The sequence below is a fragment of the Ciconia boyciana genome, chromosome 2, assembly GCF_034638445.1.
Source record: "Ciconia boyciana chromosome 2, ASM3463844v1, whole genome shotgun sequence".
NCBI lineage: Eukaryota > Metazoa > Chordata > Aves > Ciconiiformes > Ciconiidae > Ciconia > Ciconia boyciana.
In genome coordinates this window covers 58,999,882-59,026,531 of record NC_132935.1, presented here as the reverse complement: position 1 = coordinate 59,026,531, position 26,650 = coordinate 58,999,882, and the positions used below count along the sequence as shown (strand labels likewise).

The window sequence follows — 26,650 nt, the reverse complement described above, 5'->3', positions numbered from 1 at the left end:
ATCATTTCATGAAGTTGAAAAGCTGGGTTACAACAGTCTTACAGTGTTGAGAATACACCTGTCAATTAAGTTTTCATCTATGGTGTTGGATACAGTAAAGCTTATTTTATGATATGTGAGATTTATATTATGATATATGAAATTAAAAATGTAACTACTCTCTATATTATATAATGTTATGTTAATATGACTTTTATTGTACATATACATTATAAAATACTAACACCATACAGTTAATACGTGCATAGATGTGTTCACATACATATATGCACATAAAACAGGCAAAAGAAATGTTGAGATCCCTGGGAGTCTTTGATGGGCCACGTACACATTACAGTGCAGATCCTTAGACTATCCAATCTGAGTGTTTAACTACGAGTCTAACAGAAACATACTGCGACATGAATATATCAATTATCACGTAAAGCTAAAACAGTGCTGGCTGTTGCTAACAAAGCTTGTAAGACACACCAAGTGTCCAAAAACTATTTTTGTACTCCTGAAGCTTATTCCATATTAATATACATTTTCAACCTCATATAGGCATCGAGTTAGTTTGTCGTCCTTACATTTTGAGTACCCATTGTCTTGTTTTTCTCTCTCAATTGTCTCAAATCTTTCTCCTTTAATTCTGCTCTCTGCTAGCAGATCAGCCTCCCATTCTCATTTTCCACATTTTACATATTTCCTTCTTCGGTCATTCACTGGCACTTGTCAACAAAATTTACCCACTAACCTGCTTGCTGATGTTGACATTTTCCAGGAATATGTGCGTCAGTGTACAAGGAACTTAAATAAAATGAAAAAAAATGCAGTTTTCCTGGAAGATGCTAAATTAGAAGTCCCTTATGCAAAATCTCTTCAGTTATACAAAGACTGGGAACCCAGTGTAATGTCCTGCCAGATAAAGTCGAGCACTGCCCTTTGCTCTTTCATGTCAAGTGGCTTTTTCCATCATCAGTTTCTGCTTCCATAGACCTGGGTTTGGGAGTTTTCTATGGCGCTGCTGGTATTTGGGAGGATATTTTGGTTTGGTAAGCAGTTATGATGGATAAATACACTAATGGATCACCGTAGGCTGGAGAGCCTTCTTGATAATAGGGAACTCTTGCTCCCTGGCTTTTTAAATTTGCTTCAGAAGCTGCTGGGCTTTTTCCCCTTTTATGTCCCTTCTGTATAGTTTTATTTATTGCTGACTCTGATCGTTAACAAAAGCGGACAGCAGCAACTCTTCAAGAGCCAGCTATGTTTTCTTGCTTTTCAACATGCCTCCCTGTAATTTTCCTCCAACCCCATACTTCAGATTGGAGAAAACTGTGTGCATGATGGCTTCCCCAGAGAGACACTTCCAAACCTAAACCAGAAAGTTTCTTATTTAATATTTGCTCTTTGTTTCCCTTCCAAGAGAAGAAGGTGTTCAGTCTTGTACAACTGGACAATCATGGGTGGAAGATGGGTGGGTGGTGATAGATTCAGAAGACTGAAGACCACTTTCCCAGACACCAAGAACACATCACCCAACCTGAAGACACTCAGTACTTTTGGAAATAGTTGGAACACATGCACGATCCCAATGAAAACAAGGGACGCAATGACCAAACTGAACAGATTTCTATTTCCAGCAAAGAACTTTACATCCCAACTAGCACTGTTGCACTCACTCTATAGGTCATAATCACACCTCCAATACGAAAAAGTTTTCATTGCTACGTGATGAACATCTCACAATTTACCACTTTAGGTCATTCGGATACTAATATGTCAATACAGGCTTCAAAATCCTAATCAAAAAGTTTTTAGCCTTCCTGTTTAGCTCAGAAAACATACAGCCTTACAAAACAACCTTTTTTACAAAGTCATATCATAGGTCACATTTCCTTTAACAAATGCTTACCTGACCAGAATATATTTTTTTTAAACAATAAAGAGGTAGGATATAGGTCCAAACCTGAGCACTCAAACGAGCCAGATCCAACAATAATTTTGGGGCACTTCACATGGAAGGCTCTAGGGGAGAAAATTAGTTTCACTATTATCACTCTTTTTTGCAAAAGCATACATTGGGTTTTTTCCAGTACATATGTCCAAAAGTAAAGTTTCATTCCAAAATAAGTGTAAATTTGGACTTGTTACAGTCAGTAATGAAAAAAAACACAGAAGAAAATGTAACCTGTAAATACTGAAGTGCAGCTACACTAGCAAGAGGTGAAAGATGACACTTTTCTCAGGCAGCAAAACTAGTCTCTGCTAGGTCAACTTAGAAAAAAACCACCGTGCTGTATCTCCTTGCAATCAGCCAAAGGAGGCAGATCTAAAGAGAGAAATGAAATCCAAACAACATAGATGCAATGGAGTTTTCCAAGAAGAGAACAAAGGAAGAAATCAATTGTGCTCATTTTATTGAAAATCGTTAAGAAGAATTCAAAGAAACCAATTCCAAGGCTTTTCTCCTGGACTGAATGACTAAAACCTGCTGAACCAGAACACTCTGATGTAGGCATGGTGTAGGAAGTACAAATCCAGTTCTGCATGAGCAATGAAGAGGACCTAAATCCAACTGGATAGAAAAGTAAAAAATTTTACATACAAAAACTAGTTTTATGAGAAACTTGGGACAGCAACACCTACTATTTCAGCAGAATTAGGAAAACAAGTCCAAAACCTGCTTTTGAAGATCCATGTGGCTTCATTCAACAGTAGGTTTTAATAATTATTAATAGTTTTACATTAATGAATATTTAATATTAAATATATCACATATAATACATGCTAGCATTAAGTATTAATGTTAATAAATATTAGCTTAATTTTAATTAAAATTAGTTTATTAGTTTGTTTATAGTAGTATTTAGTTTATCTTTATTGTGTCGTCCTTTTGCGTAAATGAACTTCATCTGACGCTCTCTAAAATTCTTTGAGGTTTTTTTTCTCCCTCTTTTCCTCTCATGCCCTTTTCAACTTAGCAGTTTAATTACTATCTATTTCTAAGAATAAGTGCTATCCTGGAGAATTTAACTACACATGCCGAATGAACCCCATTTCTGAGAAGACCTATAACAACATACCAAGCTTCATTTGAGCTCAATTTCCCGGAGTACAAATCCCTCCTTCAGCTCGCTGTAACATTTGACTTATCACTGTGAACGTACAAGGTTTGTATTATGTTTTGTGGAAAAAATCTGTAGAACTCAGCTCAATTTAGTACCGACCCAAATGACCTTCTCCAAAAAAACTTCTTAAGCTTCCAGAAAAATAGCTCTTCATGATAAAGCAGGTATTTTTTAAGCAGAGTTCTAGCTCTATAGGGCTCTTCAGTAGACACAGCCCCTTCCAGCACACTGTGGAGACTACCGCTTGTTGGGGAGATAATATAAAGTTTAAATAATATAAATACATTTATAAAGAAGATATAAATCTTTTTAGGCTGGAACTGCTCATCAGACAGTGGCGCATTCATGCAAAGTAACCCGTGACCTGACATGGGTCTATAAAATCCAGACTTTGCCCCTGAACTGGCTCCTGAAAACCCCTCCTACAGCGGCCAGGGGGGATGATTTCAAAGTACAGGCGAGTGGGAAGGGAGAAGAGGAAGAAGAGGGAGAAGGGAGACAAACTGACAGGTCATTTTTTGCATTAAACTTCCCATGCCTCAAAACCTGGCGTACCACGCAGGGCAGGATAAAAATCTAGCAGATACACCACTGAATACTTCTTTGTTCGTTTTATTCTAATATATTTTGCCACAAAGAACAGAAGCAATACTGTTAGACTGGAATATGTCACCAAACTTGATTCTTTTATCTGAAACCAAAGTCTAAATGACTCCTTTTATCTGCCTTGCTGGTTTTGTTGTCCCTCTCCAAGTGCCTGAGTGAAAGCGAGGAAGCTCAAAGCTGTCAAACTTCCAGATGTCAGCGGACGTCGTGACACCCATAGTTGGAACAGAAGGAAGTGGATTGATTTGGTTAAAAGGATTTTAGGAGGCAAAACATCAAAAGATGGCAGGAAGCAAGAAGGAGGGGAGACCACTGGCTAGTTCCAGCCTTGGTGCCAACTGAAATGAAGGAGACGTAGTCGGATCTCATGAGCCCCTTTCACTGCTTTCCTCAGCAATGTGCAGCCAAAACAGGAGGTATGACTCAGTGAGAGGAAAGCAATTTACTGAGTTTAGTACTTCTACTTACAAGCATGAATTCAACTCCTCACAACTGGTACCACGATACTATTTGTTTTCAATGCGTTTATTTTCAGCATTAGTTCAAGTTGTCAGTGTATCTGTTCACTAAGAGATACTGTAGCATTATCCTACAATCAGCAATTCCTTACATCCTTCTCTCCCAACCTGGAATTTACTGACCCTTATCCAATATACAGATTTACTGTGACACGTATTAACTACATCAAGAAACATTTTAAAAGAGCCTCCCTTATGCTATCACGTATCAATTTTGCTACTCTGAATGTCCACACTAAAAAGGCCTCCCTGGATGCACTCCATGCATTTAGTTCTCAACTTCTTTTGGAATTAAAATGAAAAATAGTAACCCCTTGTACTAGATTTGCTGACATAACTGAAGATATGAAGCAACTCATACTACAAACACAAATACTATTAAAGCACAACTTCCTCCACATTCATGCTATTTAACCCTCCCCACCACCAATGGTGGCAATAACCTCTACCTTCTCTTCTTCCTCTTCCTCAGGCCCATCAGCATGGCCAACAGAGCTGCAGCTAAACCGGAGCCATGTACACCCTGCCAGGTCCCTGGTATTTAATTTGCCAGTTAACCATAGGTCTGAAATACACTCAATGCTTGAAACACTTCCTTTCTTTTTTTTTCTTTTCTTTTCTTTCTTAATTTAGGAATGTTCTCAATATTTAGGACTTATGAAAGTAACAGAGAAGATGACTAATTAGATATCCAGCAGGGCTAAATCAGTGAAGCTCCTTTGGACTCAGTTCACAATGCATATAATTTCAGTGCGAGGTTCTTCCCATCCAGCCCTATCAAAGGGCCCCAGACAACTCCAGTTACAGATCTTTTTAATCACTGCCTAATTTAGGAGTGAAAGGAATGATGCCATGTACGAAAGAATGAAGTCTATTTTCACCACTAACCTGAGCTGAGATACCATATATGAGCAATTAGGACCCTAATCCTGTACCACTTAATTTCCCAATTGCTTTTACTGGTTTTTAAAACGATGGATTATTGCTTCTTGTTTTCTTCATGAAAACACAGCAAGTACAGACAGGTGCTCTAAATACCCTGTATCTGAATAAACGGGAATCTGCGGTGCTCCACCTGGAGCAACATCCTTCCTATTAATGCACACATGCAGAGCAGCTGATGGTAAGCCCAGCACCATGAGCCCCTGTTAGGGGCTCAAAGCTGACTGTTAGGCTTTACCTACGGAATTCCTGCAGAAATAGTAGGAACCAAAAATCCCAGGGAGTTATAACGAACTGACTTCAAGACAACCAGCAGGAAGGGCGGCTGGGAACAGGTGCACGTGCAGTGAGTTTCGGACAGCGATGGCTACGCAAGGCAGGGCGATGTCTTTGGGAAATCCAGCAACTTTTTCTTCCCACAACCTGCCACACCTCCTGCTTTCTTCCCAGCGACTGACTCGTCAGGCAGCCTTGCTCTGCCTACCACAAGTTATCCATCTTCCAGTCTCTCTACCAAATCTCACCCAATCTGTTTGCTCACAGACTAGTATTATCCCTGTTTCTCCATCCTTCATGGACACACCTAAAAGGCCCAGCTACTTCTTCTAAGGATTGTCACTGTTTTAATATGTCAATGTAGTATTTTGTGGAAGCCTCAAGTCTTTTAAGGTCAGCTAAAGGGACCTCCTCCAGGCCATGTACGCTATAAACACGTAATGTAACAAATGAAAAGCTCTGGCAAAACACAGTTACTCGTATAAGCAGTGGAAATATTGTGTAAAACTGCAGTGCAAGGTGAGGGCTTCACGTCCATGAAATACAACATGTTTTATCCATGCCTACTTTCAATATGCTATGGCTGCCAAGGGCTGGCAGGCCCAGCAAACAGCCTGTGAAGGAATCAAATGGAGGCTACAGAGTCAAGATGTTGCTTTGATTCCTGTTTATAAAAGACATTGACAAGATTCATAGGCCAGTGGTAGGATTCAGAGACCAGGGCTGATGCCTTCAGGAGGCCAAGTGATTCAATCACATGGAAAAGAAATACCTCTGCAACTGAAAGAATTACATGCTTGCTCCTATTTATATCCAAGTACCTTTAAAAGACCATCTTCTATCCCAGGCCCGTATCAAAGAAGGAAAAAAAAAACAAAACCCAACGCTATGCTACAATCTTCAAACACTTGTGTACTTATAGCTGTTCTCATTTCAGTTAAATTTCACCGTGTTTATGGTCAGCAAGCTCTCCCTCACAATACTGTACTTCACTGCAGAGTGATGCATCGTCAGTGTGGAAATATCATGCCATGTGGAAAGTAAGGCGTTTTTTAAAGAGCAACAGTTTAGGAATGCAAGTTATGTGGGATCATCACCTCTACCTGTCCATTTGTAAGTAACACTTAAACCCTGGTTTCCAACACATGGTGCCCGTGCCTTCCGCTTGTTTCCCACAGAGTAATGTTTTATCACCATGATTCATGCATAGATGCAGCTTCATGCACAAAAAGAGGCAGAAAACCCAAAGCATTTTTCTGATCTTTTCTTTTTTTTTTTACAGAGATAAGCAGATCACTAAGAAAATCCCAGTAACTGCATTTCTTTCTCAGATTTATGTGATGAACACAGATTTTTAAATCTCAAAAAGCTGTTTTACATCTGCAGATTTCTAGTGGTTGGTGGCCCCACTCTAATCAGATTTTCTCTGGAAAACCACCTCTGGAGTTGTTTTTTTTCCCCCACTGGTCCAAAACTATAATTAATTAGAAGAGAGGTGTGTGTCTGTCTGTGTGTATGAATAATGGAATGAGACACAGCTGGTAAAACTAGCAAAGCATAAATGTAATGTCTTGACCACTTGTCGCTATTACAAAATCCTATGGCATTTTCCCCTTGTGTATTAGTATTGCAATGGGGATAATTACATTCTGTCTACTTAAATCCTTAGTTTAAATAGCTACTATGGTCACATATAAAAAGTTGTATGTGTGTCCAGCTCCTACTTAAGCAACTTAACTGCCGTGAAATCGGGGACAAACGTACTTTTTGAATATGGCTTATATATGACATAATTAAAGAAAAGAATTTCTATAAACGTCAGAGACCATCAGTGTCATGAAAACCACGCTCTGCAAGCAAGGTCTTGACAGTGAAATAATACTTTGGCTTCCTCACTAGAGAGGCCAAAAATTAGAAATACTAAAAAAAAATAATTAAAAAAAAAATCTAACTGCTATGGTTCAAACAAGTAGTTAAGTTCAGAATGGAGAAAGGAATCCTAATTATTACTATCATCTAATCCAGCTCAGTATATTGCAAAGTACTGCAAAATTTTGTATCTGTGGGTGCAATTCAAAGAGCTCTGAAATCCATTTTTATTGCGCATAAACATTTTTGTACACAGTTATTAGGTTGACAAATGATGTCTTTATAGAATCCATAATAGAAAGTGTAGCCAAATATGTAACTGAAGTGTTCCAGGCAATATGGAGAAACAGTTGTGCTCATGTAGAAATTAGGCTTTCCAACAGAGATCTCTCAAGCCCCATTTGTACTTGAAAGACATGTCTCTTGTTTCACTTTATTTTTTGCTAGCCAACAAATATCTCATCTGTGTTCTGCAAAACACACCTTTCAACTGTGGGAGGAAAAACAATGTTTTAGCATTCTGTGGGGAGGGAAGGTAAGGAGGGGGAGAAGGGGAGGGGGGGAAAGAGGGGTTATTTCCCCAGCTACCTGGAGGATTAGAAGTGCTTTTCTAATTCACAAGCTTTTTCATAAGGATAAAGGAGGAAGTTGTTTCAAGGAAGTGTGAGAAACATTTTACAAATGCAGAAACTGGATCAGAAAAATCATCTCTGTGTTTATGTTCTGGCAGCAAATTAGGAGTCGCTCTTTCTCATCTACAGATGTGCCTTTTACCTGGAATACAGAGCAGCACAGAGTAGTAGATAACTTACGACCCCAGTGTAGCAACACTAACTGTGCTGTCTGTTACTGCCTGTTCCTATAATGATGGGCAGGGCTGAAATGTATCACAGATCTGGACTTCACAAAAGTAAAAACACTGTTCTAGAATATATATACATGTGTGTGCATGCATGCATGCATTTTTAGGATGTATAGCAAATGGAAATACTAATACTTTGTACTGAAATTCTTAGAGATAATACAGTAAAATACGAGCTTTAGAGAAATTGCAATAGTTTTCCTAAGAAGCCGTTCATCATACAGGTAACGTTACTGCATACTTCCCCCAGCTGTGGCAGTTCAGAAACCGGCTGCTCTTTGCTGAAGCTTCACTGAAAGAGGTACAGTGAGAATCATCAAGGGGGTAGTTTAAAGGTGAGGGCACACACTGGGTTCATTAGCATGACAGGAAGCAAAAAAGTCTCCAGTGTTAACCCAGTGCTGTCCCTGCAAGGGTACAAAAAGCTGATGGCCCTAGACTTACAGTAACCTACACCAAGAAATTAATCTGTTATAACAAGGAAGTTCTAGATACCTCTCTTTCAAAACAATTTTAATTGAAGCATGTTAGTTATGGTACCATGTAGAGATTAAGACAAGTGTGAAAACCAGACGCAGGACTGCACTCAAGCAATCACACAAACACCAATGTTATTCAACATCCCAGCCGCTAATTAGCAGACGGATGGTATCTGAGTAATAGCTGGCTGGTGCATATATGACCATACATCTGTTTCCCACCTCTCTGCATCACTCTGCATGTTCACAGCCTACACACATTTCTCTCTGAAAGTCCTAATTAATAGATGGCTTGTGTTGAAATAAGCATAGAAACTGTTATCGCCTCCTGCAAGAAGAGAAGATCTACAAGTGTTGTCCACTACTGTTGAACATTTATGTATGGATTTCCATGGATTATGTATGGAACTCCATACTTATGTATGGAGTTCAGTACTGTTTAAGGACTAGACATTTCTGAAGGTCTGGTTTATTAACTACACGAGCCTAATGGGCAGAAGGGCTGTAGGAAGCTTTAAAGAATCAAATACCAATCCACATTGCAACACATTTAATTTTAAACCTTGCTTGCTTAAACCAGCTTCCTCTGCAATTCCTAGTACACGTTTCCCGTCAGTGTCCTCTCCTGCGCTGGGGATGTGCTCAACACCCCTCCCAGGGCTAGAGCCTGGTGTGCAATAGGTAATCCAGCACCGGCTGGCAGAGATACCACAGTTTTCACTTGTTGAGCAACTCGTTGTGCCAGCCTCGCTAGTTAACCACCTTCTATGAAAAAGATATACACGACAGTCCAGATTTCTGCTTTATAAGAGATGACGGAAGGCTGTTACATGCAATATCAGTAATTACTTAAGTCAGGGAAACCACACATAAGGACTTTTATCATAGCAAAATGCAAACACTATTCCAAGCCACTTACTATGGACTTCAGTTTCACACCACACGTGGGAACCTACGCGCTGTCCTCCTGGATGAGGATGTTCAGTTCTCCAAAAGACTGAGGAAATGTCCTCTCAAGCTCTCAACCCAATCTTACAGTTAGAAATAAGTTTGATGCCTGAAATCTCAGCCTTATACGTTTCCTAACTACTCCTCTCTGGATAGGTTATGCACAAGTGGACTCAGTGTTCAGAGGCTTCCTTTCTTTAAATATTGCTAAATTCTTGCCTCAATGACATTGCACAGTAATGAGGTCTACAGCCTAAAGACAGGATGTATGAAAAAAATTCTTTATCAGCTTTGAATTGCACTGAGCAATCTTCTAATCTTACGACACAGCCTAAGTTCCTGACCCACCTTTCTGTTCAACACCCGTAGTTCTGTGTACCTTTTTATTTCCCCACTCTTTACCTACACTCAAAAGTAAACAATTCCAAACTTTGTGGTCTCTATTCATACCAAAGTCTGTTCACAACTTCTTTCTGCTGTTTTCCTGTGTTTTCTACATCCACAGCATGTTGCTGTGCTGCAGCAACACTTGAACACAGCGTTCTAGCTAAAGGTGAAATGCTGATTTATGTAATGGCATCCTAACATTTCACATCCTGTTTTTATTGATTCAAAATATTTTATCTGACCGCAATTATATTCTCTAAAGAGGTCTTCATTCAGTCCTTCATAGTGATGCTTTGGTCCTTTTCCTTAAATTACACAATTAATTAGGATCCGATAAACTGTATTAATAGCAAATACATTCCCCTCCAGTATGAATTACTTTGCATTAATCAAGATGGAATTTCATCCATCATTCTGTTGACTGCTGACCTCATTTGATTAAATCCTTCTGATATTCCTCTTCAGACTTCACTAACACACAACCAAATATCATTACATTGCATTACATTCACCATTTTTTAAGATATTCTGCTCCAATTGTGTAATTATAGTTGACTGATGAAACCTCACCCCTATTCTTCTGTCTCTAGTCACATTTTAATGCAAATTGACTTCTTATGTACCTACTTAGAAACTATTTAGCATATCCATTTCCTTGCTCTTAGATGTTGACACACAAGTGAAAAATTAAAGATAAACTTATTAATATTGGACAGTATGTGCTAATGTTAATATACAACATAAAGCACATAATTTCTAAACTTTTTTTTAAAATTCCCACTGTTGGCTTATCATTGTATTTTTTCCAGTATAACACCAATTTTTCTGAGGTTATTACAGCTTAACATCTCTTTGCATGTTTCTTCAACCACGTAAAAATTCATCTTCCTTTATTACTTCTGCAAAGTAGATGAACATCATTATCTCCATTTTATAAATAAAGAAATTAAGGCAGAAAACCAATAACGATTTCTTCAGGATTACACAGGAAGTCTGTGGCAGAGATGCCAAGCAAACCTGGAATTGTTGGCAAGACCTACTCACTGATCACCAAGTCTTCCATTCTTCATATCATTTCAGTCCTTTCTCTAGCTTTCTAGCATCAGCGGAACTTCCTTTTCTCATACATTATAGAACAGGCTTGTCAAAAGGGGACGTGGTTTGAAACCTGTGTTATATAGCACAGTAAATGCATTTGCTGGAGGAGCACCGCCAGCCCCAAATATTCCCGGCCAGTTGACTGATCATCTGCATTGTAATAGCCTATCAAAAGTGACAGGTATTCACAGTGAGAGCTGCAGCTTATTACAAATAAAAGCCACATTTACCTTTCATCCTGGTAATTAAAACAAACAAGCCAGTACCTTTGTCACAGGGAGGGGAAAAAAAAGAGCAGGTTTGCAACATACTGATTTCCGACATTGTCTAGCAAATCTTTGACTGGTACAAATGGTAATTTCTTCTGGAATATCTGAATTTGCTGGAAAGAAGTCAAGATTGTTTCCTATTGAAACCACTGAAAGGTTCTGCAAGATAGCAGTATCATTCTTCGCATTAGCTGCAAAGCATTGAACATGAAGAGACTGAATATGTGAAGTATCATGAGATGGGTGGCCAGGCTGAGGTACTGGACTGGAATACAGGCCACTGTGACTGTTCTCCAGGAGACTACCAACTCTCCTCTGGAAACGACCTGGAGATGACCCTTATATCAGACTGTGGCTCTACAGTTTCCCAAAGGATATGGTTTATTCTGGCCAGATGAGATAGGTTTCGAAACCAACAACAATAAAACTATCTGAAATTTAGTAGGAGATGCAGAGCATGAACTATCCAAGAACTGAGAAACAGATTCCCACCATCACATACAGCAGCGCACCCATTCTCATAGAACCCCCTGTTTGAATAAAGACAACCGGCCTTAGTCATACCCATTTGTTTACACACACTTACATTCGTTATCTTAGACCACAAAAAAGAACATTCTAAACCTTGGTAAAATATAAAAGAAAGGAAAGATTGTTTTGGAGGATTGTGCTGCCAAGAACACAATAATATCACCATCAGCCCCCACACATTTGTTATTGCATTCAGCACAAGTGCCGGATGAACATCTGCACTGTAAAAATTGAGACCATTAGCTCCTTCAGCTTGTTAGCATATTTTAATACTGTGATCACAGCTTTCTATTTCTATCAAGGTGCTACTAGGTGCCAGACTCAGTATTCACATAGTGCGTCATTATTACCTCTACACCCCCCAGGTCCTGAATCTGTCTTACTTTTATGAAGCTATTACACAGCAATACTGAAACAGAAGGAAAGAAGAGGGAGAAATCTGAGGAGAAGGAAAGAGGATGCTACCAGTGTAGCGATACTGCTGGAAAGATAAGTAGAACTGTGATCTTATCATGTATGGTTGGACTAACGCTGTGTTACATACATCCCTCTCTGGCCTCTTAGTCTGTATTCTAACTTAGAGAAAAGTAATCTATCACATACAAAATGCAATTAATTTAACAACTCACTCTCTCCTGATCTACTGTTTTCCTTTAGCTCCTTACAGTGGCTCAGTATAAGTAGCTGGTCAATTGTCTCATTTATGGTCTAAATAAATTTCTTAATGCTAACTAGTCTGTATTCACTCCTTACGTTTGCGTAAGACATATGTGTGAATAAAACAAAAATGAGTGCAAGCCTGCTGTAATATGCACGCATGTACTCCTACGGTATCTGATGCCAGTGTGCTATACAGTCACAGGTGACAACTGTTTTCTACATGCAGTAGGCTTTGTGTGTATATTTTTTTTAAACATCCAAGCCCAATTTAAGTCTACTTTCATCACAAGATGAACTCGGTTCACTATTAAATATAAAGGTGTCACACAGTCCACAAATCGTGACCAAAAAAACCCCAACACCACAAACCAAAAAAATCCCCACACCACTGAGAAAAAACAGTAAGCTTAGAGAAATTAAAAATATCTGTTCCTCACAAAATAAGTGAAAAGACCCAGGCAAATAGTCTTTCAGGTTCACATGAATTCAGCACTTTCAAGCTTGCGTCCTACATTCAAAAAGCCTTAACATGAAAAGCGTGTGCTGAATATAGAAGAAACCAGTGTGCCCACACATCTACTGCTTAGCAAAGGGTTGATGGATCTTCTCTTGTTCTTACACTTATGAAATGAGACATTTTCTCTTCACCTCATTTCCTGCCCTTTGTAAATGCTGAATTATCTCAGGACAGAAATCCCATGCTCTTCACTCAGAGCAGTGCAGCATTCCTCCAAGGAACCAGGTTTACTGGGAAAAGTACAACTGTTTATCTAATTTGCTTATACTCTTCCACTTAGCATCTGCAACTGGCCAGTGCCAGATTCAATATTGGGCTAGCTGGGCCTTTGATCTGACCCAGGACAGCTGTTCCTATGAACTCATTTAACCAGCTAACATTATTCCAATAAAGCCCCATGTCTTAAGCCAAACTGGACTTTGTTATTGAAAAGAAATGTTATATTACATTCTACTAGCACGGGTTCATTCCAAATGAACCCAAGCCCATGAACATTCATGAGAGACCCCTTCTGATGCTTAATTCTTCTGTTTCATTTCTCCGTAACAAAAAAGTGACAAATGATGAGATTTTCAGAATGGGGGAGAAGGGGGAAAGCAACAATTAGCTCTTAATTCCCAAACTCTCCTGTATTCAGGGAAAGGTCTTGAAGCATATGCTTTAGTTAAGCAAGGACTAAAGCATTTAGTAACACTACAGTTTCACAGAAACCTTAAACCAGTCAAGGATAAACCACCACTGAATGCAGCCACTTCCACTGCCCTCTGCTTTGTGCTGGCAGAATAGTTTGCACAGTTGAGCTGAGAAGAGAATCAAAGACATGACACTAGCTGAAACAAAGTGGAAGTTTTTCAGAGTTCATCAGAACCAGACCACGTCTCCAACCCAATTCCTGCGTGGCTGCACAAGCATTTGCACAGGGACAAGTGAGGGAGCAACCACAAGGGCCAACACTGGCTTATGTCGGTTTCAAGCACTTGCAAAACTGTGGAGAAAATAGGGTTTCTCAGACTTTCCAGTCTGAGATAAATAGCTGCACACTAATGGCCAAAGCAACATGCTTTGGTTAAACAATACATGATACGGGAAAACATCATTTCACACACAATACAGACCACAGAGAGCACTGAAAAGCATGGATTTCTTTGAGCACCAACATGATGCTATATGTTAAGCTACACAGAAATTTCAGACAGAAATTTTTCAGTGTGCATTTATTTATACCAGAACATACAAGCAAACTCCAAATTAATCTTCATCTCAGCTGTTACTTTAAAACAGAAGGAGAAGATGAGCCTGCTTCAGAAAAATTAAGGTGGTTCATTTCATCAGGGAGATGAAGAGTTTCTGGAGATGAAGGGTCTGATATGCATCTGCAGAATGAAACACAATCAAACATCACAGTCTGCAGCATTCCCAGAGAAGGAAGGTCGTCTAGTTTGACTCCATGTCCCTTTTTTGTGAGTTTTTTTAAAATTATTTTTTATTTTTAAAAAAGCTGCCTCAAAAGCACGTTCTCTGAAACACTTTAAACCATATGAAAATATAAGTAATCTTCATACTACCTAAGCTCCTGAACAGCTTCCAATGCTGTACAGAAGAAATAGTTTGTGACTGCTCCTCTAGGCTTCTATAAGCCAAATGCAAACACAGCACAAATGCAGTGTTCCTAATGAGCATTTACCAGTGATAACTGATGTGAATGAATGACAGGGAGAGCTGTGGCTTTAAAATTCACACCGGAGGATTTCACAACTACATCTAAAACTTACAGAGATTTAGCCAGGCAGCTCCTAGTGCACTGTACAGTGTGACCCCTGCAAATGAAAATGTAGAGAAGAAGGATAGCAATGAACAATACTTATTAATGTGGGCTGAAAAGACAATCAACAGAAGTTGCTCAGTTCCACTCTATATGATTTCTGATGTCGCGTTTGAGCACTTACTAGCTGTATGTGAAATAATGTCTGAAAATAACTGTCTCACAGTTTATTCTCTTCCTCTCTCCAGGGGGAGGATTGTGCCTGTGGTATGATACTGTGCTGTGGTTTTTGTACTTTAGTTTTAGGCCTGCATTTATGAAATATTTTTGCTACTGTGCACTTCTGGTGGAGAAAACAGCTTGAAAAAGGGTGCCCTCAGAGAGTGTAGGATGCCATTTCCCTGCCTCATACTGGTCCACAAGGAGCTCCTGTCTCTTGCAGAGCCAAGCATACCTGTAAGATAGAAAGTCACATCATAACTGATGCCTGGCACTACTGCTCTGAGATTTCCAGCCTGAAGTTTAGCCACTCTCTCAGATACATGAAAATCAGTCTTTGAATGAAGATTTTAATACACTGTACACTTTGAGCACTTAAAATTCTCTTCTGCATCTGTACAGAATCAGTAGCAGAAAAAGGAGACAGGAGAAAGCAAAGGCATTACCAGGCATGATTGTACTAAACTGTAATCTTTAGTACTAGATGAAGTTTCCTAAAAGTTAACAGGAACTGAAGAAGCCGTGAATGAAAGGTGTATGAAGAACAAACACAGACAGTTCTAACAAATGTTGTTTCTAGATCTTGATTAAAGGTGATACAACTGACTTATGTACTTTGTGAATGAAAAATATAGCATTTCAGAGCTACTGAAATTCCCACATTTTCATCTGCAGGGCACTGTAAGCTTTTATTTCTTTTCTCATTAACTGTAAAAATATGATTAATGTTCAGCTGGAAACTTTGTGAAACAGAAATTCCTTAGCAGGAGCCGAGTTCAGCCCTGTTTGTAAGCAGATTCAAATACCTGACATTGTACCGGCATATTTCATGGTCGTTATTGGCCACATACGTGTGTGTCTGGCTTGTCCGAGTTGCTAATACTGTAAGGCTCCGGATGAAGAATGGGTAAACTCTAGCATTACTGAATGCAACTGCAGTTTTATTAAAGAATTCATGGGACCAGCATTCTACTTCATTTATTAAACACCAGGAAATACAGTATTTTAAAAAATACATACAAAATATTAAAGGAAACCACAAAATTCACCTTCATGTTTTGGGGTTTTTTTCCGAATTTTCAAGCTCATATTAATTGCTGACATTCCATGATGTGCTTCAAAAATATGCAAAGGTGAAACGATTTCAAAACAAATCTGCTTACGGTACTTTAAGAAACAAGACTGCACTATAGCCTGAAAACCAACTGGATTTTCTAAACAAAAATATCTATCTAATATTTAGTTATATATACACAGAACTAAAATCCAGAATGCTATGGCTTATTCTGTAATACAAAACCCAGATAACCTCTTGCTTTTTAAGTAAGTTAGCATATGTATCGAATTAAGTTTTTGTTATAACTCCACTAGTCAAAAAATATTAATTGCTCTGTCTACATCAGAAATTTTTATTTCCTTATCATTAATTGTGCTTAGTGACAGAGAAGGACAAGTAACAGCATGAGAGATCACTAAATAGCACAAGATCTGCCCTAGGCTACGGGTCTCACCTGGTTAAACACAGCTTCTCCTTTCCAAACTGTAGGCAGCCTCATGTAACCTCATCTTAACAGCCGGGGACATACGGAGCCCCAGGTAGGGAGAAGAGATGAATCCTTCTGAACAAGTGGGCCAAATCAAGAAAAAGTAAGCAAGTAAATAAGCATTTTCAAGCGTATACTCTGACTAAACCAATCAATAAATACAGGTGACCGAGCAGCTTTATGCATGTGCTTTATGGCCAGATGATGGCTCTCCCCATCCACCCCCTCCCGAGATCTATACTCCCAGCTAAATCACCCCGCAGTCCCTGGGCAGATGCAGCTAAAATCAATAGCGTCGTAACACCACCCCTCTCCTTTCCCCCCTGACGCCCCGTGATAGCCAAGTTTCAGCCGAGATCAGTATTGCCTGGCTCCCAGCACCAGCGGGGCCTCTCCTCCGGCCCATCGGGGCAGGATCGGCCCGGATCGCTATCTGATTAGAGGGGAGCACGTCCTGACTTTCCCCAGTCACTTAAGCCGGCGTCTCATTGCTTGTCCTTAGAGACCACAGCTCCACTCAGGCAGAGAGCGTCTAGACAGTATTCATGATCCATCTGTCTGGCACAGCCAGGCTGATGACAAACTCTATTAGACCCGAAACAATTTTTTTTTTCGCTCTTCCCTCCTCCCATCTCCCTTCTCCTCCGAGAAGCAGTAATCTGACACTGAAAATTACTATCATTGTTGCAATGCTCAAAATAGCAGTGCCAGACTTTCATTAACATCAACGCTAGACTGCTAAATATTTAAAGAAATGGATAAATTTCACCTGAAGTGGGACAGCCCGGCACACATGAAAGCAGAAGCACAATCAAAATGTAAATCTAAGCAGCTGTTTTTATCTGCGCAAATTCGGTGTCACAGTCAGAGGGGGATGCCAAAGGTCTCTTTAAACAAAATATTTTCCTTTGATTGAGCTTTTTGTTTTTAAAACAGAATCATTCTCCAACCCCCTGCAGATCCCTACAAGGCTCAGAGCTGACAGAAGTAGGTGGGGGTGGTGAAAGGGAGAGCTATATATTTGATTTGTTTGGGTTTTTTTACCTTGCAGAGGAAAATGAACTCCTACAGCAAACTCTTCTATGCCAAAACCGCCATGACACATCACCTCCCATCAATGCTGACAACTTGAAATTTGATGTAGACATAATTTTCACATGACAAGAAGGATTTGTTCTCCCTTATTTTATTCTTCTTCAAATTCTCATTCCTGTCAATATTTGTGTTTCATATGCCACGAACACATACAGATCACAGCAGAGATAACTACCTGTACTGTTTTCCAACAAAAAATTAAAGAACTAAAATCTCCACCATTGCAACCCTTCTCAATTAGACATGGCTTGGATACTGCAGTCTGCAAACAGACAACAGACTATGCTTCCCATTTCAAAATCTAATTTACTTTTAGCAGGACAAGGCAGGCTGATCATTTATTGCAAAACAAAGGGAAATGCTCAAACAAATGAACTGTGTCCTGCTAGAAGCAGGCACATTGTTTCAATTCCTCGGAGTCCAAATTTTGCAGGTCACGTGGAGCGGCAAGCTGCCACCAAGGCCAAGTCTGCAATGTTTAAAATCCTACTCTTCATCTTGTTTTTCTTATCACGGCTTTGTGCCGTTAAATACACCCTCGACCTCCAGGTAGTGTTAAAAGAACAGTCATCTCCATTATCTCAATCAATAAGTCTTCACAGTTGATGAAAAATAAAAACAGTAAGCGGACCTACCAAAAGTTGACACAGGCTACTTTGCACGAGGCTACCTGCAGGGAAACGCACAGTAACCTTGGAGTGTCCTCACTGAGGAGGGGGAAGTATGCTTCAACATGCATCACCAAACCTGTGTTAAAAATCCCAATGTAAACGAAGCAAGCTGCTACCTTAACATGTTTGGCTTAAACGCCTTAGCATGTATTTTGACCAACTTGCTGGATTGCAGCTTGTGTTGTCTAAAATCAGACTCTAACACACCTTGGAGCTGGTGCAGATTTTCCCCAGTTGCCCTCCAATTTCTCTGTGCTGTACAGACTAAATTGCCCATGTAGCAGCATAAGGAAACCCTACCTACAAGTCAGCAGAGGAAAATTAATAAAACCAAAGGGCTGCAGAAATATACATTTTGTTTAACTTTGCACACGTGAGACATCTTATTGAGTTCAGTAGCGACATTTAAAAGACTGAATTAACAGCCTTCACACTGGAGCCAGATAAGAATAGCAAGGAGAGAGGAACACCAGGTCTGGGAGATTTAAACGCCTCTAACACAATGAGATAGCGTCTGCTATAATCACGAGATCCAGGGAGCAGGTCACCCACAAGAAATATCTTTCTATACCACTGCTCATGCAACGTAACTAAACTAAACAATGAGCTCCAACGAGACATTCTGATTTGGCTGCTGGCAAGAACACAAATGAGAAATGCTTCAGTAGCCAGGAAATACGGGCTATCACTAACATGGCACATACTGCTTAAATAAACTGATCCAGAACTTCCATATGAAAATTTATTTATTTAGACATCATTTGGGGGCAATCTATATATTACTGTGAAATTAGATTAATATTGTTTCCACCACAGGAGGATAGAAGGTTTGAATACAATATGAGAAAGGGATTCTTTGAAGAAACAGCAGAGGGGAAGGCATACCACAGTAGTGCCAATGTGCTCTAGGTAAACACAAGAGCAGTCCCAGGGAGAAACAGGCCACCATGCTTGGACGTAGACCAGCACACACTTACATGTGGCTCCTTTCAAGAGTTTCCTCCCCCTTCAAAAACTGTGCACAAGCAAGAAGATGCAAGAACAGATACATAACAGTGACCAGAAAGAAATTCCTGCTTTAAAATTCCTCAAGCCATTTTTTTTTAACACTCATTTTCTTCTTATAGAGCTGTAGTACCTTTTTGTCACTAATTTGAGGCCAATGAATACATGTCAGCTGGGACATTTCAAGCACATATATTCTGGTGTACTCTGGTAGGGATCCCCATTAAAATCATTGAGCAAAAGCATGCACAAGTTCCTTAATTCAACATGTCATCCCTCTAAGGCCTGGGGACCTCACTTCAACAAGTATTCTAGAAACATTTTTTCAAGACTGGAATAACCCAATACAACCAACTGCCACATTCATAATAATGCTCTTCCTATTACCAAGTAGCACTGATTTCTACTATGTAACAGCCTGTTTAATAGCCAGAACATGATAAATATCACTAATCCTCATTTATTTAAAATACTGTTTATGGTTGTATTATTTTTCCATCTGGCTTCGATCTTTTTTCTCTTTGTTTCACCATGTTTCACTGGGCTTTGGTTTTTTACAGGAAACAGAAGTCCCTTTATTTACCAGCACTTGTTGCACAGTCCCTATTGCGATGCATAAATACAGTCACTATCAATATCCCCAAACGCAGCCAATAATGAACCACTCTCTCTACCACAAGGTAAGCAAAAAGTTAAACACTTCTGAATGCTCCTAGCAATAAATCAAATATTTCCTCTACAAACTCCTCATTTGTAATGTTGTTACAAAACCAGCAAATACAGTTCTTGAAGGACTTAATAAGACTGTTTACCTAAGTGTTCCTCTTCACTTAGCACTCAGGGGAGCACTCAGGGGAGGTCTGAAGTAGCAGGACTATTGGACACAGTATTTTAGAAAGAGTCAGAGAAAATGAAAAAGTATAACAGATTTAAGGAAACATAATCATGTGAAGAAAGTTGATTTTTTTTTTTCCCCCCAAACCCTCCCAGAGGGTAACTGACAGATGGGTGGTAACAGACCTCATGCCTGTAAAAGACTGATTTGAGAAGGAAGCAAACAATTTTTCTCCACGTCCACTGAAAAGTGAGAGAAAAGCCGCCACTTTGACCTGCACAACATTCCAGAGACAGGATCATGAAACACGCCAGCTGAAGTTTCTGTGCAAGCAGTAGGAAACCTGCCGCTGAAGGTTTTTTGCAGACACATTTTGTCGTGTTTGGTCCAGATAAACTTTACACTGCCAGAGGCGAGGAGCATGACCTGCCAGCTGACCAGTGCTGCTCTCTGTCAGGCATGCCTGGCTTCACATTCTTGACCTACTGCAACGCCTGAAGGGAGGGATGTGGCTTAGGGAGACACCAGGAGGTCTGCAGATCCTGGATCAAGCAAGTAACAATTTCTACAGTCCAAAGGCCTTTTGAGGAAAAGGCCAGCGTGTCACGCCAACACGCTGCTGTGATTACTGCATGATTGCCACAGTGCGACAAGGACGGAGGGGTACTGAAAAACCACCACCGCTCCGGCTATCAGACCTCAAGCTGAAGGAGGCTTTGGGAGTTCCACCTAGGATCTCCACCTAGGAACTTGCAGGGTGCCACCGTCGCACTGCAGCCGTACAGGGCCACTACCTGCAATGCCTCAACTGCTGCTTGTAACCAAAGTCCTTCCCTCCATCTGCTACCACAGTGGTTTTCATGGCTCCTTTTGGGCAAATGGGTGTGCTGGCTTGGTTTTAGAGAACAGCTGTACATTATCCCAGTCAAAAAAATTCCTCTATTTGAACTTTAAAGATATGCTTACAAGTTTTGCATGCACAAATAATAAGGCATAACTTTTTTACAACTCAAAAGCCAAGGTTAGCCTAACTTCATGGGCAAATACATGTGACATTTTGATCTGGACCCATCACCAAAGCCTATGGCTAGTCCTGGGGCTTTGGAAAGAGTTCCACTCCAAAAAACAAATCAAAACAAAAATAAAATGAAATAACATAAAAACATATGTAGGCCATTATTACTTCAAAACCTCTGAAATCACTGCAGAGTTACCAAAGTACCACAAAGTACAAGATTTAAAAACATTTACAGTACAACATTTAGAAACAGGTCCATTTGGAGGTTAGAGGGCAGAGGAGGAAAGGTATATATCCAACACCTGACTTCCTCTTCTATTATGAATCCATTCCAGTAATTCTGTCCTGCTTAATGGCACATGCGTTCATTAAAAAAAATTACAGATACTTGCTGCTTATAATTCCTTTTATTAATAACAACATAACAACACAGATATTCCTAAACCATAGTCACAATCAGTGGTGAAACAGCGTGCTGAGAGATGTCTGTATTGGCAGAACCAAACCATTTGGAAAGCAGTAAGTAACATAACACCACTTCTATTGTACTTGTAGACCAGAAGCATTATTGGAAAATTTCTCCCCCATTTGGAAAGCTGAATTGTGGTGTACAAATAAATTAATGCAGAACATCCAAAAACAAAATCCAAGTTTGATTTCAGCGTACATCCCTGAGGGCAAAGCACTAAGAGAGCAATTCTGGTGATAAGCTCTGGCTCTCTGTGTGAGATATTTATGCACCAAAGAACAGCAATTAAAGCTATTTTAAATATATACCTACAAAAGCTCGGTGACCTACCAAATGGTGCTGATCTCAGCACTAATAAAATATATTTGATTAATAGGAATGATAACTGGAAAGATTACAACTTTCTTAATAGCATATAAAGAATGTCACACAGACAAAGCATAAAGTATTTTTTAGAGCCTTAGAAAACAAATTATTTAATCATTTATATACCATGTTTTCTTTTTCTCAGAAGCCACATATGATCCATATGATTATAACCTCAATGTCTGCAGCACAAACTCCCTTTATATAACTACAACTTTTCAGGTTTAGAAACCTAGAGAAAGCATGTTACAAATTACTGCTGGTTCAGAGAAAAACAGTATTTACTTCCTCTGTCTTATCACCCCCAGATATCATACTGCAGACCAAGCTGCTGAACAGACTGATTTCTGAGGTAAACAGACATATTCAACATACATACATACATGGATACACACAAAGAGCCAGTACTTACAGCTAAAGATGCCTGGAGGTGGATGCTCTGTTACAAGCAGACAGTTCTCTTCATCACTGTTATCCCCACAGTCATTCTGTTGGTTACAAATCAATGAACCAAGATACAAGCATTTACCACTGGCGCAGGTGAATTTGCACTCTGAAAGGCAAAAAAGAAACCAAAACAAAAATTTGTGAGGAAACTGGTGTTTACCTTCTTCACTGATAGAATGACTGATAATAAAGGCAATATTTTTCAAGTAGATGCTATCAGGGTGGACAGGTCTTTGGAACTTTACCCCCAAAATAAATAATACAGTATTTGTGAGGATTGCACATATACATATATACATGAGACATTCCAGATCACCAGAATCAATCCACTAGTAAACTGGATTTGACATTTGGGGAAATTCAACTTCTTTTTCTTAAAAAACAGACAATACTTTTTGTAGTTCATGTTGATTACAATTCACTTCGGACAAAGATCGTGTTCTCATACATGTTTGTGTGGGACCTTGCATATTTGCAGCAAGACAGCACTATGAATAAAAATAAGAATTGTTGCACATTAAAAAAAGTCTTGCACAATGTAAAACAGCATCAGCTGTAAGGCAACAGTATAGTTTGTAACCAGGAACAATCTTGTCCAGACACACACAATTATTCCTTAACTACCCTCCCAAAGCCAATTTGCCAGTCTCCCAACTAATTACAATCAAGCACTCGGTGTCTGCACATTGAACTCCCACATGCCAGTTTGCTTTACAAAGTCAGTAAACTTCCACAAGCTCTATAAAATGTCTGAACGCTATACGCAGGCATGCTGTATTTTTTATATTTTGTTCATTACAAATAAATGAACGGTTTCCCTTAAATATGGTTCAGTTGTGAGAACAATTCCTATGAGACCGAGCATTTAAAAAAAAACTTTGTTACCTCAAGTTCCTTCTTACTTCTCTCCCTTTCTCTGCAAAAGGATGCAGGCTGGCTAACCAATCCCCTGTAAGATACCTCACTAGACTATTCTCTAGCTCTTTAAAAAAAAAAAAAGTCAACAAAAAACTCCTTACCTCATCTCCCACTGAAATTTTACACTGACAGGAGAGCTACACAGTTACCCCTTCTGACAGGGATGACATTACCTCCATCCTTGGCCTTTTGTTTACTGGTAAAGATTCAGTTAAGTGCTAACCAGCAGTAGCTTTTTATGGGAATTATAGTCCAGTGCCTTGTCATCTTGGATGTTTTTTCTTTAATTTTCAGAGCCTAGTCAGACAGGGCTTCAGTCTGACCAACTTGCCTTCTGTCTGAAGCTGTAATACCTCAGTATTTAAATAAGGCGTTATGTTCTAAGGATGTCTACTATGGTTGATAATTAAAATTCCATTGCCCTTCTGCTAAACTGATCATTTAAATGTCACTTCCAGAAACAAAGCTTTATAGTAAGTATTTGAGATGTAATTAAGAAATGTTCACAAAAGTATACATGCAATTATAAAAAGCTTTCTCACTAGGCTTGTTCCAAAGTTAAATACACTACACATATAGAACAGAGGACATATTATATATAGACAAATTATAATTTAATGATTATGGTTCCAGCATGTTGACAAATTCTGACAATTCTCATTCACAAGCAAAGGCAAAGTAGACGGAATTAAAAACAAGAAACATTCAGCAGTAGTTTATCAAAGTAGTGCCATTCCCTGAACCCAGGGCTTCCCTAAGGCTGCAGCTTGGGTTGGCTGATTCTGCTTAAGAGAGATGATCTCTAGTCCTTCCCAGCGAAGAGATGGCATTTGTTCATCTTCAACAGTATCAACAAGAGACTTTCATTTCACCTTAACAGCACACAGACTTACTCTGAACTGAGACGACAAGATCTATAATTCTAAAAAGCCCCTAAACCAGTTACTGAGGCGTGATACTTACCCACACGTATCTGATGTGTAACATAAGCATGGTAATAGCAAAGGAGGGGAAAAATAAACTGGGAAAGTGAACAAAATAATTTTTCTTAGCAAATGTGCTTTGTAGGTAAAAGTGATTTGTGGACTTCACTCTGAACACTTTTCATCAAGAGTATTAATGGCATTTTGGTACACATACCAACAAGAATCTGCTGCTGCAAAAATATATGCATCAACATGTGCAACATATAAAATGCTACTTAGGAATATAAATAAAAGCCATAAAATACTATGCAAGAAAAACAAGCATTTCCTGTGGAAAAAATCTATCCTACTATTCCGCTTGGTCAAACTGCATTTAAAAATCAGTGAGTATTTGCCTAAATAAGGTCCTCAAGATTCAAGCTTTTTCAGTCCAACCCTATGGTACTTGAACTACTCAAATTGTACAATAGAATACTGTACAAACTAAATATTTTTCCCTGTTCCTTTGTCACCCTGTCCTTCTCTGCTACAACAAAGAACTGAAGAGGCATTTAAGGGCTTAGTTTTTCTGTTCTGAGTATAAAAAAATTCATAACCAGAGTAAGCCTTTGAAACCTAAGGAACTAAGAAGGTCGTTAACAGTTACTTTTGGAAAGGAGACTTAAAAAATCAGTCTCAATATTAACAAGCTGATAATTACAACACTTTAGGACTCATTTCTGCAACTCCATGAAGAAAGAAACTGGAAGAAGAAAAGAACAACGCTGCCTTGGAAGATTAGAAAAGTTGGCTTGAAAGGGTTCAAGCTTTCCAGGTATCTTAAATGAGGAATATAACACAGGGTGAAATTACAGTGGTAAAGGACATACTGCTTCTATTTGAAAGACAAATATCAAACACCATCTTTCTTAAGTTAGAACATTTGGCATGTTACTTTGGCCACAGTATTTAATTCTTTCCTGTGTCTTTGTGTTGAGTCCTAATGTAAAGTTTTCCATGCTTCCCCCATGGCTGATATAAAATGCTCAAGCAAGATGTCAACTCAAATGCAATTAAAGCTAAGAACTTTGGGTTTCTATTTGCCACCAGATTATACAGTCTTCAGACAAAAGACCAAACAAAGCATTACATTTTTAGTAGTTCTATTAAAGTCTTAAAGTTCTGGTTTTCAACTAATATTACCATAAGAGGACTATCCAGAAGAAAGAATTTGTGCTCTAAGGGGTATTTTTGTTCTAGATAGCGGACCAGATTGGAATCTGAATTTAAAAAAACCAAACCACTCAATCAACTTTTCTTGTAAAATTTTACGGCTACTTCCTCCTTCCCTCAGATTCGTGAACATTGCCATTGTAAAGGTGAATAAAAAAAGTCGTCAGGCCTCTCGTCTCCTGTTGATGTGCTCACATTGACTGGAAGGTTGCTCACAATACCACAGGAATTCTGTGCTGATTTTAAAATGGCCCATGTTACCAAAATCATCTTGCCTTAATCATCTTGCCTTGTGATCTCCCACCAAATTTATTTGCCACAAAGCAGTCATCCTGTACTGGGCCTGGCTGGAATGGAGTTAACTTTCTTCTTAACAGCCCCTATGGTGCTGTGTTTTGGATTTGTGACCAAAATAGTGCTGATAACACACCAGTGTTTTGGCTATTGCTAGCAGTGCCTGCACAGCATTGAGGCTTTCTCTCCTTCTCACTCTGCTACTCCCAGGGAGTAGGCAGGAGGTGGGCAAGAGGCTGGGAAGGGACATGGCCAGGACAGCTGATGACAACTGACCAAAGGGATCCTCCATGCCATATAGCATCATGCTCAGCAATAAAAATAACAGGGGGTTTGTCTTCCCATTACTTGGAGACTGGCTGGGCATCAGTCTCCTTGTGGGAGGTAGTGAATGACTGCCTTTGCATGACTTTTTTCCCGCTCTTTCCTTCACTTACTAAACTGTCTTTTTGCTGTTACCCTTCCTATTCTCTCCCCTTCCTGCGGGGCAGGAGGGGACTGTGAGCAAGCGGCTGTGTGGGTGCTTAGCTGCTAGCCAGGATCAACCCACAACACATGTATGTGCAAAAGTAACTTCTAAATCTAACAAAATTTAACATCCAATGGAGGACATAAAAGTGCAAAACTTAGCCTGCATAATCATGGTCTGTTGAAGTCTGAAGGGAATACTCAAAGGAAATATGTATTGTAGGAGTGGGACAAATTAATTAAACAGATTATTCAATGAAAATACAGATACTTCTGAAAACAGAACATACCTAACATCAGGTATTTGCAACTTGTAAAGGAAAATTCAG

General features: G+C 39.3%; 1 protein-coding gene and 1 long non-coding RNA gene across 9 annotated transcripts in view; both read right to left on the bottom strand.

The window, feature by feature from the left end:
- The window catches only part of LDLRAD4 (low density lipoprotein receptor class A domain containing 4), a 289,229-nt gene that overhangs the window by 125,098 nt on the left and 137,481 nt on the right, over positions 1-26,650 (bottom strand). For all 7 annotated transcript variants that reach the window (XM_072852787.1, XM_072852786.1, XM_072852792.1 and 4 more), the window contains one exon: positions 22,469-22,609. In XM_072852787.1, the coding sequence (XP_072708888.1) occupies positions 22,469-22,609 (141 nt within the window). The remainder of the gene's footprint in view (positions 1-22,468; positions 22,610-26,650) is intronic.
- On the bottom strand, positions 14,288-17,592 carry LOC140647782 (uncharacterized). Of its 2 annotated transcripts, none has more exons than XR_012040958.1 (3): positions 17,367-17,592; positions 16,565-16,672; positions 14,288-14,445 (listed from the first exon to the last, which is right to left on the bottom strand). It is a non-coding gene; the product is annotated as an uncharacterized lncRNA (long non-coding RNA). The 2 variants fall into 2 exon arrangements; XR_012040957.1 differs by lacking the exon at positions 17,367-17,592 and adding an exon at positions 16,965-17,143.